The sequence below is a fragment of the Bacillus rossius genome, chromosome 14, assembly GCF_032445375.1.
Source record: "Bacillus rossius redtenbacheri isolate Brsri chromosome 14, Brsri_v3, whole genome shotgun sequence".
Taxonomy (NCBI): Eukaryota; Metazoa; Arthropoda; class Insecta; order Phasmatodea; family Bacillidae; genus Bacillus; species Bacillus rossius.
In genome coordinates this window covers 11,908,572-11,925,287 of record NC_086341.1, presented here as the reverse complement: position 1 = coordinate 11,925,287, position 16,716 = coordinate 11,908,572, and the positions used below count along the sequence as shown (strand labels likewise).

General features: G+C 40.2%; 1 protein-coding gene across 3 annotated transcripts in view; it reads right to left on the bottom strand.

Moving 5' to 3' along the window:
- The window catches only part of LOC134539148 (rho guanine nucleotide exchange factor 11-like), a 517,952-nt gene that overhangs the window by 19,162 nt on the left and 482,074 nt on the right, over nucleotides 1–16,716 (bottom strand). For all 3 annotated transcript variants that reach the window (XM_063380904.1, XM_063380905.1, XM_063380906.1), the window contains 4 exons: nucleotides 12,242–12,379; nucleotides 9,364–9,563; nucleotides 6,311–6,454; nucleotides 2,326–2,499 (listed from right to left, as the gene is read on the bottom strand). In XM_063380904.1, the coding sequence (XP_063236974.1) occupies nucleotides 2,326–2,499; nucleotides 6,311–6,454; nucleotides 9,364–9,563; nucleotides 12,242–12,379 (656 nt within the window). The remainder of the gene's footprint in view (nucleotides 1–2,325; nucleotides 2,500–6,310; nucleotides 6,455–9,363; nucleotides 9,564–12,241; nucleotides 12,380–16,716) is intronic.

Below are 16,716 nucleotides of genomic sequence, written 5' to 3'. Positions count from 1 at the left end.
ACCACTGTGAGGCGGGTGGACTAATTGTGCGGAGTATTGTGCCTCATTATTCATATTCTTGCGATAATTCTTGACGCGGGAGCCAGTGCGCCGCGCGATTAGTCCACCCGCCTCACAGCGGTGTCGTGAGGGAGCGGGAGATCAAGGCACTTGTCCTGTTATCTCTATTCACTGGCGGCTAACTTCTTCGAAACATGTATAGATAAGCTTGTGTTACGATATGACAAATGCCTCGATAGTTTTGGCTTTTATGTATTAAAATAAGTAAGACCCTACTGTACTTTTGGTGGTAGAATTACTATGTTACGTAAATTTCCTTTTTTTATATAGCCTTTCGGAGGTTGAAAAAAAAAACAGCCCTCGTACATACCTGCCAACTACAGTCAAACCTCTCTGAAACGACCCCTCACGGTTCCCAGGAATAGGGTCGTTATAGAAAGGGGGTCGTTATAGAAGGGGGGTCGTAATAGATGTTTTCCGAAATTTTCAGTTCATTTCAAAACCAAGAGAAATCCAGAAGGTAGCTTTCTTTGCCTTAACTGCGTACCACACTAGACACTCGCAAAAAGCTAAACGTAAACACGTTGCCACAAAAACCTTTATCTGCACCCTGCTGGCAAAGGGACGTGAAATGGGGGTTGTCAAGCGCTGACAGCGGTCGACAGGAAGTGGTATCTATTTTTAGATAAGCGCTGCCTACGGCAGTACAGCACTCGGCAAGAGAAACGCAGTAACACACTACTCACCACAAGAAACTTATTTTCTGTCCGATTTTCTTCGGATTTTCGGCAATTTTTCACGGTTCCTCGAAATCGGGTTGTAATACAGAGGTGGTCGCAATAAATGGGGTCGCAACAAAAAGGTTTTACTGTATTCAAACTCCCCAATAGACACAATGTGCACATCTCCTTCGCCCCAATTCACATGTAAAAAAATCATTTTCTATCAACATTTTCTCGAACCTTATTAACTTTCAGGGTAGCTAACTGTGATTAGCAATAGTCTTTATTTGTCATGCAACTGAAGCAAATTAAAAAATCTACCTTCAAATTATAGTGCTCAAGTTTCTTCAGCGCATGCTATGTTAAAATCACAATTACATACAGTACAAAAAAAACATGTTTATTAGAGATAGGCAGAGAGAAAATTTTGGGCAAAGTCAAGCAAGTAGGTAAAGCTCAACTCGACAGTCAAGTTTATTGTACTCGACAGGACAAGAGACTCTACAATGTTTTTAATACAACTCGATAGATATTTGACATGTGAAACGAGCATAATAAAATCACGTACCATTACATTATCATAGTTTTTTTTAAGTACTGTTAATTATATATAATTTCACTGTCCATAAACGTTAAAGCTTTTTTATTTGGCCATTCATGTTTCACAACACAGGAAAATACACCATTTTGAAGTGGCCGGTGTCTGCCATAGAATAGTAACATTGCAAACCAAATACGAAAGTAAAATATTTAGTCTGGAATTTACATCTAGAGCAGCATTCAATGGTAATCACTGTTCAGTTTGAACAAGAAAGTGCTTCACCATGTACAGTCATATCTTTGATTGAAGTTGCTTTTTACTTCACATATATACTTATGTTTATCTGTATATCCCTCTAAATTTCTCTCTCTTCTCGATATACCTATGTCTACATATCCCTCTGTAGTAACTCTGTAGCAATGAAAATATTAAAAAGCTAGTATTAACATATCTATCTTTTAACATGTCACAGGTGTGACATAGGTACGTAAAAACACGAGCGTATTCGAATGCAACGTCGCGTCAAAAATTTCAGAGCAATTGGTGAAGAACTTTCAGAGATTTAAGATTATGAACGAACAAAGATCTACTTTATTTATATACACAGATGAGTCATTGATGGTGACGGGGACGCACCACAACGCCTAATGTACAATAACGCCGAATGCCAAATTGACAAAACGCCGACAGCTAGAAAACTGCTGTGTACCACAACGCCGAAATACATTAACGCTGAAATATATCATTGAAGGAATGCCACAAAGGTTAGGTTAGGTAAGGTTAGCACACATTTTTCGGCGTTACTGTATTTCGGCGTAGTGGTAATTCGGCGTTGTGGTACACAGCAGTTTTCTAGCTGTCTGCGTTCTAGTCAATTTGGCATTCGGCGTTATGGTTTTCGGCGTTACTGTATTTCAGCGTAGTGGTAATTCGGCGTTGTGGTACACAGCAGTTTTCTAGCTGTCGGCGTTCTAGTCAATTTGGCATTCGGCGTTATTGTACGTTTGGCGTTGTGGTATCTCGGCGTTGCGGTGACGAGACGGGCGGGCGGGAGGAACGCACCTTGGTTCACCGCGGCCAGCACCAGCTCCGAGGCGTCCTTGTCCAAGGACGGCTCCCCCGCGAGGTCCGCGATGGTGTCGAACTCCTCCCGGGGCACGTGCAGGATCTCCGCCACGAGCTGCTGCTTCTCCTCCAGGGCCAGCCGGATCTCCTCGTCCTTCCGCCGGAGTTTCTCTGATCGCGACAACCACGCACGACTCAACCCTGACCATTCCACGCTCTTCCTGCAAACCTACACACACTACATTAAATTTTGAGCGTATTGCACAGTCAAGTCCCGTTAAATTTGAACCCAGTTATCTGAAAATCCAGCTAATCCAAACGTGTTAATGGCTCCGCCTACCCGGTCACACAGACGGTGCGCGGAGCTTCAGGAAAAACAACGCGATTTCAAAACTACTCAAGATATCCGAGTGGGGTATGTTTACGAAAAGCATTTAACGAGTTCGCTGAGGCCCGAAAAGTACTTTTAATTTTGGATCATGTTTTTAAACTGTATTTCTAGAAGAGTTAAAATGGCTAAAACGGATGTTTTCAGAGTAATTTTTAGGCGTCAAACAACCAGTACAGATTATTAAAAGCACTTAAGGGACTTGCATTACACCTTTATCTTTCATTGGCCATATAATGTTGCGGTCACCGCTAAAATTTCACAGTTATCCTGTGACGACGAGAAGACTACGCGTCAATTCAGAGCCTTGCGCTCAGAGGCGATACCGCGCTAGAAATACCATTGAGCGTCGCACTTATCATCCCGCCTCACTAACACACATACACCCCTGATGAGGCGGGCCCCTTAAGGATGAAAATTTGTTCTTGTGAATTTCAAAATTTATTTTTAATGTCCTGGCCCAATTATTAACTTTTTGTAGTGATGTATTTTAACTACACGCTGTTACATTACGGCATGTGGTAATAAATATATCGTAATTCCAAAGAGGTCCCTGCCCTAATTAGTACAGATCAGTAGGACTCTACTGTAAACTGTCACCAAATTATATGTACAAAATAAAACCAAAGCAAGCAGTTAATTATGCTTCCCATATTTAGCTGTAAACCCCAAGTTAAATTAAATACATATTCTGTTATCACTAAGCTTCCAATACATTTTTAATATTCATTAAAAATAATCCAAAACAATACTTTCAGAAAACCCTAGGTCATGATGGGTTTAGAAGCTACGTAATACAGGGCTCAATACAGCCTACCAAGTTACCTAGGCACCACATGTTTTTGTTCACACCTTTATTACATTCTATATAAGTAGGGGCAAGATTATACGGTGAATTACAATAAAACCAAAATAACACAGAAATGGAAGGCAATATACAGCATAAAACCAGACTGCAAGGCAAAACACAAAATGCAGTGAAATTCACAGTATGTATTAAAATATTGAATTTAAGTTCATAAATCTTGAGTTTAGAATTTAATTTTAAATTCTAAATTATTATTTAGCCTACTATGTAAAGGAAGTTATTTAGTTTCTATGAATGATTTTTTTTCAAAGTAAATTAAATAAATGCAGTCTATATAGTTGATACCATACAGACTAAACATTTTTTTTTATGATTTCTTGTTTTATATTGATAATATTGAAATAATAAGAGATGCAAAAAGTAAAACCATAGTTAAAACATATTTAGGCACCAGAAATTAACTTAAACCACGCAATTTAAGAATTGTTCAAGCAGTTGATCAAATGTGCATTTTAATTTTTAATGACTATAAAAACAAAATAACACTGTTGTTAATGGCAAAATTTGTGTGTTTAATAACACCATAAAATCTTGGCTCTACACACACAGTGACTTAGCGCTCATTATTCTTCCTGCCCTGAACTTATTGCATATAAGGCATTCCAGCTTATCTTAACACTAACTAATGAATTAGGCCGGGTTTACAAAATATTCAAGGAGCACAAAATGCAAAATGCTCAATAATGAAATAATCCTATACCTGTTTAGAAATTACACAATTCAAAAAAATGCAATGGAAGGATCAGTCAACTTTCAACTGCTTGTGTTTTGCTTGCGTTTATGATGGCCATAATTGAAGCGACATGTTCCCAAAAATTTTAAAGAAGCAGATGTGCACAGGTAATGATTCTCTTTTTATTATGTACATCATGTTTACACTAGTTAAACTTTTGCACACAGACAACGAAAATTGTTTTAATGATAAATATGACTTAACATAAAAGCTTGGGGTAGAAATTTGTTTTCTACTATTTTACAATTTTAAGTTATAGGGTTGGTAACGTCACGCGACTTGTGTAGTTTATAAACCTGGCCTTAAGTCCTTAGTTTATAAATCTGGCCTTAAGGTCCTCGGTGGCCAAGATAGATAGCAAGTCGTGCTCATGTTACAGTCATGCATCCGACCACAACATGACTAACACGTTTGGACAAAACTTTTATCTCGGAGGTCTTGTTGCCTGAGCATCCGAGCAAAACAGTAACACATAAAACCCTATCAAGAAACACACTTATAATTCTCGTTTAGTGCCACATTTCAGTCAAAAGGTGTATTAAAATGTAAAACTCTTATCTTAGAAAGGCTAAGTTTATGTTTAATGTGGTAATTTTGTTAAGGTGGATCCAGATATTTGTTAAGATCGGGAGGCCATGTACGACAGTAGTGTAGCCTACATTAATACATACCTGCCACCAACATTGAATATCTGTACACTGTTAATAATCAACTTTCTTCCTCACCATAAATCTTGAAAATGGCTGAAGGGGGAAATGGGGGGGGAGGGGGGGGGGCAGTCCAACCACACCCTCCCTCCCCCTTCCATGGATCAAGCCACCAATCACAATACTATTGAGATCAGCTGGAATGCACTGTTCAATGCGGGGTAGAGGGGTGAAGCATGTTAGATGTTAGCCCCTACAGTCCACTCAGGCATAACTCAACACTTTTTAAATTGACAAGTTTGAAAAAAAAAAATATATATATATATTGCAGGACACTTGAGGATGATAGAACGTGTTTGTAATCTGGAATAGGCTTATTTATGTTGCCAGCAAATCAATACAAGTAGTTCCTAGACTTTTGTAATTTAAAATTTTTTTTTGTGCATGAACCGATGACCTCAAACTGCTTCATTTGCATTTACATAGTTACATTAGAACAGGGGCGCAACAACCAAATTTCCAAAGTTGGGGGGGGGGGGGGGCAAGATACCTATTCATAAAGAATAATCATCGATATCCTCTATTGAAGCGGGGGGGGGGGGGGGGGGGGGGGGGTGTTCTCCCCCGGGAAAATTTTGTATTTCAAGGTGGAAAATGGTGCTATTTAAACAGTTTCATTATCTAAAAAATTGATTACACAGCACACTTTCTTTGCCCCCGTTTGCCCCCACTTCAAGGTTTCAGAGAGGTGGGATGGGGGGGGGGGGGGGGGGGGGGTCAAAATACCCTTCCCCCCCCTTCCTGTTGTTGCACCCCTGCGTTAGAACACACACGCTCGGGGAGAAGGGAGCTGACCGGTGACGATACGTGCGGTCGCAGAGCCTACGGCGCCAGCTTTGAACATATATACTGTATAGAAGTCGCGAGTGGATAGGATTTACTCTAAGTTTTTTCAGGAGCGCACGATGAGCAGCTCGGGAACTTCACCGCCTGCAGGGCGCTGCCGTAACGCCCTGCATCGTCTCGGGTTGTTTTTTGCACGTTAGAGCGCAGCACTGTCGCCCGCTGTCATTCCCCCGCAACCTCCCAATCCATCATTTCACTGCAGCTCAAGGTCGTTCAACGGCAGGGGGAAGGGGTGTTCGAAGAGTTCCGACACTTGTCCGCTAGGGACCACCACGAGTCGATGATGCCCTAGAGATGGTGGCAATTGCGGCGGTGTATTAACCAACTACCTCAAAACCGTATTGGAAATTTTAACATGGGCTGGCGACTTCTGTACAGTATATATATTCAAAGGCGCGAGTGGACCGCAGTCGGCGGCGCGTGGGGGGGGGGGGGGTTACCTATGGGGGTGAGGACGGGCTCGGCCGTGAGCACCGGCCGCTGGCACACCACCACCTCGGTGGGCTCTATGAGCGGGCTCTCCTCCGTCACTATGCGGCTGGGCTCGATGCGCCGCCGCAGAGACGGGGACAACAGGCCGTCACCTGGCAAAAAGCACCACCCCCCTTTAAGTTTCAGGTGAAACCAACACACTTACGATCAGGGAGGGGACTGTAGGATTCCCGGCGGGGGCCCGCGGGATTACGTTCATCATTCTCGTTTCGCAAGTTACGAGCCAGAGGCTTATGAATCCCAAGGGGGGGTCCCGGGATGCCTATGGGAATGGACATTTTTTAAAATTATTATTTATTTGTAATTTGTCACATGCCCACCAACAGTCGCAGACTTTAGTGGTGGGAACTACATGCAATAACAGGAACACAGTTATCACTACCAGTGTATGGACTCCCAACTCCGTCGGTACCATCGGTAAACTGACAAAACCTTTTTTACTTTAATTTTTTAATTTGCAACCTTTCAACCTCCCTATACTTGGTCAGTGAGCATATTTGGAAAATGCAGTCCCCGTTCTTTAATTCACCATTCTATGGTCCGACACAATTTTGCAATCCTGAACTGATCCGAGCCGCTCACGTTCGGAACTTCTCAGGCAGATTCAGGAGTTGGCTGACCTTGACAGCCAGGGCGCTGCCCTGCCCTGCCCACAATCTGACTTCCCTCAGCATTTTCTTGCCACACGGAAGCTTGTTACAACTCTTATTAAATACGTATCATTGTAGCTTTCGACTGATCCGTTTGGCACAGCGGATGTACTGTGGGTCTATTTCAGCTGTTTACAAAAATTCAAGTATAACTTAAGTCATTAAGTTTGCAAGTACATTTTCTTGAGTTTCATTAAATTACAATACAACAAAAATTAATATATGGCTACATCAAAATACAGACAGCGAGTCCCGATGTTATTTATCTTTAAGCAAGATTTTGTTTTCACAATAAAATGATTTGTGTCTCACGCATGTCATAAACTCGCATGAATTTTGGTGTAAATTTAGTACTTAAATGTAAAATTTAATTTCCTAAAAGAGATACTAAACAATTATTTTCCCACCCTTTAAACAATTATACTAGGGAATTACACCGCTATTACTCCAGAAAAAAAGTTAAATCAATGGGAACAAACACACTAAGGTGATTGATAGTTATGATCATTAAATAAGATATAATAAGCAAGACATACACATAGATTATAATTTAATTAACTAAACTACTCCCCAAACTTCTTGATGTACAAGCATGCTGAAAAATGATTACAATGCAAAATTATGTTGGTTATTGTTAATTCTATAACATGTTAAGGTAAAGGATATAAAATTATAAATTAATACTATTTACAAGTACATAAATCAATTACTACCACTGAAGCAAATTATATACTACTGCTAAAGCATCATTGAAGTGGTCTGATTACACACATAAATCCAGAAAATACTGAGAAAATGAAAATTAAAAAAAATCAGGATTGATGTAAAAAAAAAAGAAGCTGAAAAAGTTAATACAGTATGTCGTAGATTTCAAAATAACATTATAACAAAAATAATTTGATAGAGACAAGATGGAACAATAAACAGATCACTTCACAGCTTTAAATTACCCACGGCAGATTTGAAAATTTTTAATAAAGAGCTATAAACAAACAATGTATTTTACAAAATCTACTAGGTCACAAAAAATGAGAAAAAAAAAAAAAGAATCTTGGTTATATTAATAAACCACACAACACCAAACTTAAATTCAAAATTGAAATGCATAAAACTAATCTAGTCCGATAAATAGCAGCAAGGTATGTCAACGCAGCAATACTTTATGAATAAATTGCTAAAATGTGCAAATATTTACCAGCCAGCAAATATATTTCACTTGCATTATGAAATGAAAATAACTGGACGTTATTTACACCCACAAAAAAAAAAAAAAAAAAAAAAAATATATATATATATATAAGTTTGCAATGAGAAAATAAAGTTGTTCTCTTTGTCATAATGTTGGTTTTTACAATAACTCAAGAGTAAAATATCCAAGACAAGAGAAATGAACAAGATGTGAACAGTACAGCCCCCACTTACCCGGGCACACATAAGGTATGCGCGCCAACTTCAGAAGAAAACAAGCGGATTAAAAAAACAGCTCAAGATATCCGAGTGGTGCCTGTTTACGAAAAAAAGTTTAAAAACAATCTGAGGGCGGATGAGTAGTAGTTTCCTTATTTTGTTTTCAATTTGCGTTTCAAGAGGAATGAAAAGGGCTGAAACGTGATTATCACAATAATTTTTTTGGCATGAAACACCTGGTAGAGATACTTGAAAGCACTCAAGGGAGCAACTGCATTACATATTCATTTCTCTGCCATGAGATGGTACGGCTAGCACTGTAATGTCATAGTTGACCCATTCATAGAGACCTGAAAAATTTGCGGATTCATTTTGTGACATGCTACAATTCAAATGATTATACCTTAGAGCTGCTTCTGCCATTGGTTCCCGGTTAATCTGGAGTCCCTCACTCGTAGAAGTGTCGAATCGCAGGCGGCCCAGTCGACACGGCTCACAAGTCAACAGCCAATGAACAGTTGGCATTTGCCCGAGTGTGTAGAGGATAGTGGAGTCTATCCTGGAGGTCATTGAACCCGCAAATTTTTCCGGTCTCTACCCATGCACGGCGAGAAGACTGCACGTCAGTCCGCGACAACGCGCCGGAAGCACCAGCGATACATAGGGACACCTGTATTTCGCGATTTCATTTCATGTCGAGGTTATTTCACAAAACACTGTAGCTTTTTCTAAGAGTCATGACAAATTGTGAGGGTGCAGCAGTACGGTGACCACATTCTCATTGGCCCCGTCAAGAGCGGGACGACACCTTTCACCGACCTCAGCCAGTAACCACAGGAGAAAAGCTACAGTGTTTTGTGAAATACCTTGACACGAAATGTATTCGGGAAAAACAGGTGTCCCTAGCAACACAGGCGGGGGCGACGGGGGAAGGGTGGCGGTACCTGCGAGCTTGCGGGGCGCCGCCTCGTCCCCAGCCTGGGGGCCGGGGTCAGGGGACGCGGGAGGGGGCGGCGCCCCGTCGCCGGGCGACGCGGAGGGCTCCGTGTCGAGGGTGGTGGTGCTGGTGCTGCTGCTGACCCCAGCGGCGGCCGGCGGCCGGTCCCCGGGCTCCTTGCCCGCCTCCGCGCCCGGCTCCTCCGACCTGCAACACAAGGAGAGTAGCCCTGTACTTCCGACTGTGTGACCGAGTCATCAAAGCCAACTCCCTCATTAAGAGGCCACTCCAGTGTTTCAGGGGCACTACGCAACCCGCGTTAACCTCATAAGATTCAATGCTATTTTAATTTTGCTAATAACTAATTAACTAATATAGATTTCGAAATGATGCTTGCTTGATATGTAAGACAACGATGCTCTTATCAAAGCCCCTTTCTTTAAAAACATGCATAAATTATGGTTTTATACTAATCTTTACTAATATGCATAAGTGTATTGTCTAGGTTTGAACCATAATTTATACACTTTTTTGAAGAAAGGGGCTTTGTTAAGAGCATCGTTGTCTTACATATCAAGCAAACATCATTTCGAAATCTATATTAGTTAATTAGTTATAAGCAAAATGAAAATAGCATTGAATCTAATGAGGTTAACGCGGGTTGCGTAGTGCCCCTGAAACACTGGAGTTTCCTCGTTAAGATTGAGGATTTCCGACTCCATACTTCCTTACTTTACATCCCAGACTGCGTAGAAAAGCCTGATTAGTTGTTAACCCTCCGACCTTCTTTCGCAAACTAACCCATTTTTTTTTAGTTACGTGCTTGTTTTTATACATTCTGTTATATTTAATTCCTATCTTTCTTCACACGCCGCGCCCCGTCCGGGACCCTCAGTCCCCAGTTCGTGATCACATACGGGCACTCCCGCCTACCCAGGCCACTGTGCAGAGCTCCAGAAAAAACACACACACTAGCACACTGCTCGGGACATCAGCGTGCGTTCGTTTACGAAAACCATTCAGAACACACCGAGGGCATATCTGTTTCCGTAGTATTTTGTATCTAAACTGTGTTTTTAGAAGAGTGAAAATGGCTGAACCACGTATTTTTTTTTCCCCCTCAGAAATAATTTTCATGGCATTTAAAAATACTTAGTAAAGATTCTTGAAAGCCTTGATGTAGGCTTTCAGACATACGCCATTGCTAAGCACGTGTTATGTCTGTAGTAGAAAACTACAAAAAAACACAAATGACGAAAACACACAACAGCAACAGCGACTGACAACAGCAATTTTTTTTTGCTTAATTTGTGTTTTTTTGTAGTTTTCTTCTACGGACATACATGTGCTTAGCAATGGCATGTGTCCGAAAGCCTACATCAAGTCATGCACTCCCATCGCACAAATCTTTCAAAGATAATATTCTTGAAAGCATTCAAGGGACTTGCATTACATCTTTTTCTTAATTTTTCTGCCATATAATGCTATGGTCACCGCTCTAATGTAAAAGTCGCCGCATGCACGACGAGAAAACTACGCACCAGTCCACAGCCTTGCGCTTAGAGACGATACAGTGCACGAAAAACCACCCTGTCTCACTAACGCCCTTTCTACAATAACACGTAATTGAAGACAGATCACGTAAAAGAAGACAGATCTCGCGGAATATTTCACCATCACGTCTGGTGCTTCCACAATGCACGGAAATGTAACAAATGGCAACTAATGAGATTAATTTTTACAGTAAGAATATATTAATTTAATTTTAAATAAAACTGAGCTTCTAGATCTTAACATGCTCAGAATTTACATACATAATAAATATACATGACAACAGAAAACAAGATACTCCATAATTTTAAACAATTCTTAACACATTTAGAACACAAACGCTGCTATCACCGCAGCCAAATACTTGACTCCTATTGGTCGCATGAAGTCACGTAAACTAAAAAGCTGGGCATCATTGAGAGCAAATCCGTATGTGTCCGTGTTCGAAGACGTACCATTGTAGATATCCCGTTCCACGAGATTCACTGCCATTTACGTAATTCATCTCCCTTTATGCGTCATCGTATATTGGGCCTAACACAAACGTACCTCTGGCTAGGCGGGCACATTAATAATTACACGTCTGCAAACAACTCCCCTACGCACACAAATTCAAACATACAATCAGGATAGCTTTTTGAGCGGCAATGTTGGGCGTCATTTTGTAAATATACATGGATATTCCAAACAAACACGACAATTCTGCCTACATCCCAGTTACGCACACACTGTCCAGCATTCGATGCCCAGGTCATGTTTCAATAGTCACAAAAACTAATTTTGTCAACAAAATTTGTGATACAGTTGTAATTTGCATACTGAATTTTGAGAACTTTACCAAACACTATATAAAATCATTACTATATTAGTTTAACTACGTAAATTACTGAATAAATAAAGTACTTAATAAAACAAATTTTTATTATATTATAAAATTTTTACTTTTATTTAACTAAATATTGAATTTGTTTTTTTTTTAAAAAAAGTAAACAAAAAATAGTATGTTGAAAAAATTAAAATGATATCTTTTGATGAAATGATCACTTCCAACAAACCGAGGGGGGGGGGGGGGGGGAAATCACAGGCAACACAGAAATGTTGTAAAGAATAATGCTCACAAATAAAATAAATAATAAACAAAAATAAATAATGAAATACATTAAGTGCACTCTCTCAAAGAATTCTAAATAACAGCAGGTAAGCATATCATTTAATAAAGATAAATTTACGTTAATTGTTTTGAGTTTTGAAGGAGATAACATTTTGGTAATACCAACATTTCATAACCAAATGAATTAATAAAAAACAAATCGAGGTTAATCATCTCAACATACTCTTTGGTTTTATCTTGAAGATTACTGTCAGATAATTCATTATCTGGGGTTGGTGCGGTGACTGTAGCTTCTGATCGTCTGTTCTTCCCATCTCGTGTTTTGTACGCTTCAGCAGCCTCCGAAATGTGCCGAAACCATCTGCAACAACAAAAAAACACAAAAAAATAAAAAACTGCTATATTATCATTTTAAAATACACTCCATGTAACTATGTCTAATACAATAAAAACCCGAAACCAATACATGAACAATTAAAAGTAATACAGTAGAAATAAAATTATTTGTATTCCACAAGAAAGAACTATATAAAAAAAATATGTACACTTTCCATACAATGTTTTTATTCATCCACAACCTACAATGACAAAGAAAAAAAATCATTAAAAATTCCTCACTTTTCAATAGAATCAAGGATCACAAGGAAACATTAAATATGCAATTAACACTGTAATTAGGCCTATAATTTAATATCTTATGCTTTAAAAAAATTTATACTAGTGATTGTGATTAAATAAGTGATTAAGAAAGTTTTATGAAAATTAAGTTGCAAAACAGACAAGACAATATTGTGTAGGAATGTAAACTGTATTTTTTTTGGACTGTGAAATAAATTTAAAGTTGTGCTTCACTTGTGTTTGAATGTTTACTACAAAGTTGTTGAATATAGATATTTACAAGACATGTTAAAAATAATAATAATCAAAAATATTATAAAACTAAGATTTTTTGAAATTAATTTACAAATTAACTGCAGAAACAGAATATGCTAAACATACAGTTTTCCACAGTAAGTTTATTGCTGCTGTATGTTTAGCATATGTTTTTTTTCCAGTTGGTTTCTAAATAATATAAAAAAATAATTTTATTATACTTTTTATTGTTATTCTAATTTTAACATGTTTAAAATAAATACCCATATTCAACTAATTTATAGTCAAAGTAATTAAAGAACATTTTACTCAACATTTACTGCAAAGGATTTTAACTGAATATATAGTTTTCAAATTACTCTATAACAAATTTTCTAAGTTTAGTTTTAATTATAATGCTGCCAAAACTATAGAAATACTGAGATAGTTCTTTGAAATATAACTGTGGAGTTTAATTAAACAATTTTCAGAGAGTAACTTAAAAAGAATTTCAAAGACTTCATTTGTATTAAAATTTAATATATTCTGGGGAAATTATTGGTTTTGCTTAACCATCTCACATTTTTTTTCTTACAGTATCAAGAGAATATAAAGGTTGTAAGGAGGAGGGATTTTCCAGACACTTTAAAACGGCCTCTGTACACTGTGACAGCATGCGAAGAGCAGTTTCAATTATGTATCTCAAAGCACGTTGCGACAGCAGTAAGAGACCTCGCGAGACTACAACGTAACGCCACTGTAGAGCAATAGTTTGCCACAGAGCACTAGTCAGTCGCAGGCAAATGCTTCGCTATGGTGCGTGTCTGTAATTTCTCACCGAGTAACAGTTTTTCCTTCTGGAAGGAAGACCACAGGACCTGGGACACTCTCGATACATCTGAACACACACTGGATAAAAAACTATACCTTACTGCTACCACAGTCATGTTTCTTAAGAATTAAAATTTCTTTCTTCATTATTGACGACGTTCACAATACATTCGAACTGATTTTTAAAGATATGATACAACGTTCTGCAAATACTTTAGCAGTAAAGCAACCAACAGCCGCATCCTAGAAAAGAATAACAACAAACAGTACTGAATGATACCACGAAACAAATTTTTTTTTTTTATCAGAATGCGACCGCTGATATGCAAAGGAACAATCAAGTTTAGAAGGTTCTGGGCCAACAAAAAAATCCAATAAATGTGGAAAAAAAAAAAAAAAAAAAAAAAACATCATACAAATATGGTTCTCAAAAAATTCTCCCCTGGCCCATGTTTAATCACTGGGCGTGTCGGTTTTCGAAACAAAAAAACATGTCCCTAAACCGCGTGAACACGCATCCACAACAATATTAATGCACAGGAACAATTTCAGTGGGTGACTGCTCCCTGATGACGGCGACTGCAATGCCGAACGAAACGTCACCAAGGACGCGGCAACAACCCAAGAGGTTGACGTCAACGGCAACAGACGGACCACCTGTTCACACGCGAAACCACACCCGGACACGCAGTTACCTCGACGCCTGAGACTGCACTCCGTTGAACACGCTCTTGATGGGGTTGGACGACGGCGGCGCCGCTCCGTTGCCCTCCATGTGGGGGCCGGGGTCCCTCGCGGAGACACCCGGGTGGCGGACGAGCGCGGTCCCTCCCTCCCTCCCTCTCCCTCTCCCTCGCTCGCTCGCGCACGGCAGACGAGCCAGCACTGACGGGGACGTGAAGTCTCGCGCGGAGACCCACCCCCCGGTATTCTTAGCCGGCCACGCCTCGGCCGCAGACTCGTTCGTCGAGCCTCGCGCCCCGCTCTCTCGAGGTATTTATAGTCGGCACGCCCCTAAATTTAAACAAGCGTATCTCTCCGCATATCTCTCTCCATCTCTCGTGTGCGCGGGGCCCACTCACTTCGGGGACGAGACTGTCAAGTCTGCCTGCACTGCACGCCGCCCCCGTCCGAAACGCATCGGGTGAAGATACACTTTCTGCTTTTGGTATTCGGTAATACACGGGCGTAGCTACGGTGAATAGGCGGATGGGGGAGGGGGGGTGGGGAGAGAGGGGGACGCGCAGCTCCACCCCCCCCCCCGGAATTAATTATGAAGCTCCTCACTTCCGAGGGCCAGCTAGCGCTTTCAAAGCCGCGACTGCGAAACACAAGGTTTGATAAAAGCAAACTGTCTAAAACTTTCCGTATACTTACAATGTTTACTACTTACCGCACGCATGTATTCCAACATGTGTGGGCAGTGTACAACATTACAAGCACCGTATCCAGAGATTACTTGTGTCGGTTAAAACAAAAACCACGCGAAAAAATTCTAGCGGCAGCCCCCCCCCCCTCCCAAATCAACGCCAATTTGCCGCGGGCTGCCTTGTGAACCCTTCAGATCTGCGGCCCCTGGCCAGTCCTATCGCCACGACGGTCCATTCCAGGAGGTCTACAAACCAATTTCAGGACTTTTTCCCAGACATATTTCTCAAAGGAAAAAAAAAAATCTTTACTTGATATAGGCTTTTGGACATACGTCATTGCTAAGCACATGTATGTCTGTAGAAGAAAACTACAAAAAAACACAAATTAAGCAAAAAATTGCTGTTGTCAGGATATAAACACCACACAATACTCCACAACAGGAGTATGGTCAAAAAACAAAGGAAAAACAAAGAAAAATGGACTAACAGAACGAAAAAAAAAAAAAACCCACAAATGATGACAGCACAAAAATACCGAACCCAAAAAATTCAGCACAACAGTTGAAACGTGACAAAAACACAACACAACAAAACGAAAATACGAAAACAAACACAATAGTTTTCCAAAAAAACAGAAGAGAACGAAAAAAAAAAAAAAAAAACCACAAATGATGACAGCACAAAAATATTGAACCAAAAAAATTCAGCACAACAGTCAAAACGAGACAAAACAAGACTAAACGAAAAAAAACAAACGAAAAGACGAAACAAACACAACCGTTTTCTTAAACAGAAACAAGCGACGTTTCGGGAACTGTTATCTGCTCCCGTCCTCAGGCAGAGACGCACATGGTACGAAAATACAGGTGCGACTGATAAAAAGATAATATAATATTTTTACACACAAACAAAGCTAAACATAATACGAAATAGTTCTACTGTTCGCAGGAACAGTCGATTTTTTTGTGTTAGAATTTTCAACCAATGGTCAGTTAGATATGCCAGTCAAGGGGCGGCAACTTGACGGGGGGATGTTCGGGCAGAAGTGACATAGACAAAGAATGCGTGATTCACGTTTCGTGACATAGAATAAATTTAATAGAGGAACGGCAATTAATTGCTTTTGGTGTTAATTTAATATCTACAAGAGAAATATCGACACCAAAAGATTAAGGGATATATATATTTTTGTAAAATCACACGTTTACCGCTAAAATAATAATTTTTTTGACGTGATAACGTCTTGTAAATCGATGAACGCCGGCTGCACGCACGAAAAAAAAAGCACGACCCATTGTCACGTTCCGCCTGAGCCGAGAGCGTGCAAGCGAGAGCGCGGAACAAGCGATAGAGAGGCACGCATCTATCTCTCTTCCACTCCATCGGCCGATGCGCGTCCGAGTAGAAGAGAGACAGCGGCAGCAAACACAACCTACACGTGAACTGTTTCGTCAACTGTTTATAACGGACGTTATCACGTAAAATTATCGTCCGTAAACAGACTTTACTTCCTCCCCCCCCCCCCCCCGCAAGGACTGGCTTTAGCTCAGCTCAGTTCGGTTCGGTTCGGTTCAACTCGGTGCTGGAATCAGCGCGAATGCTGGAATCCGCGCGGCGGTGCTGATTGTGCTTAACGGCTGGCCAC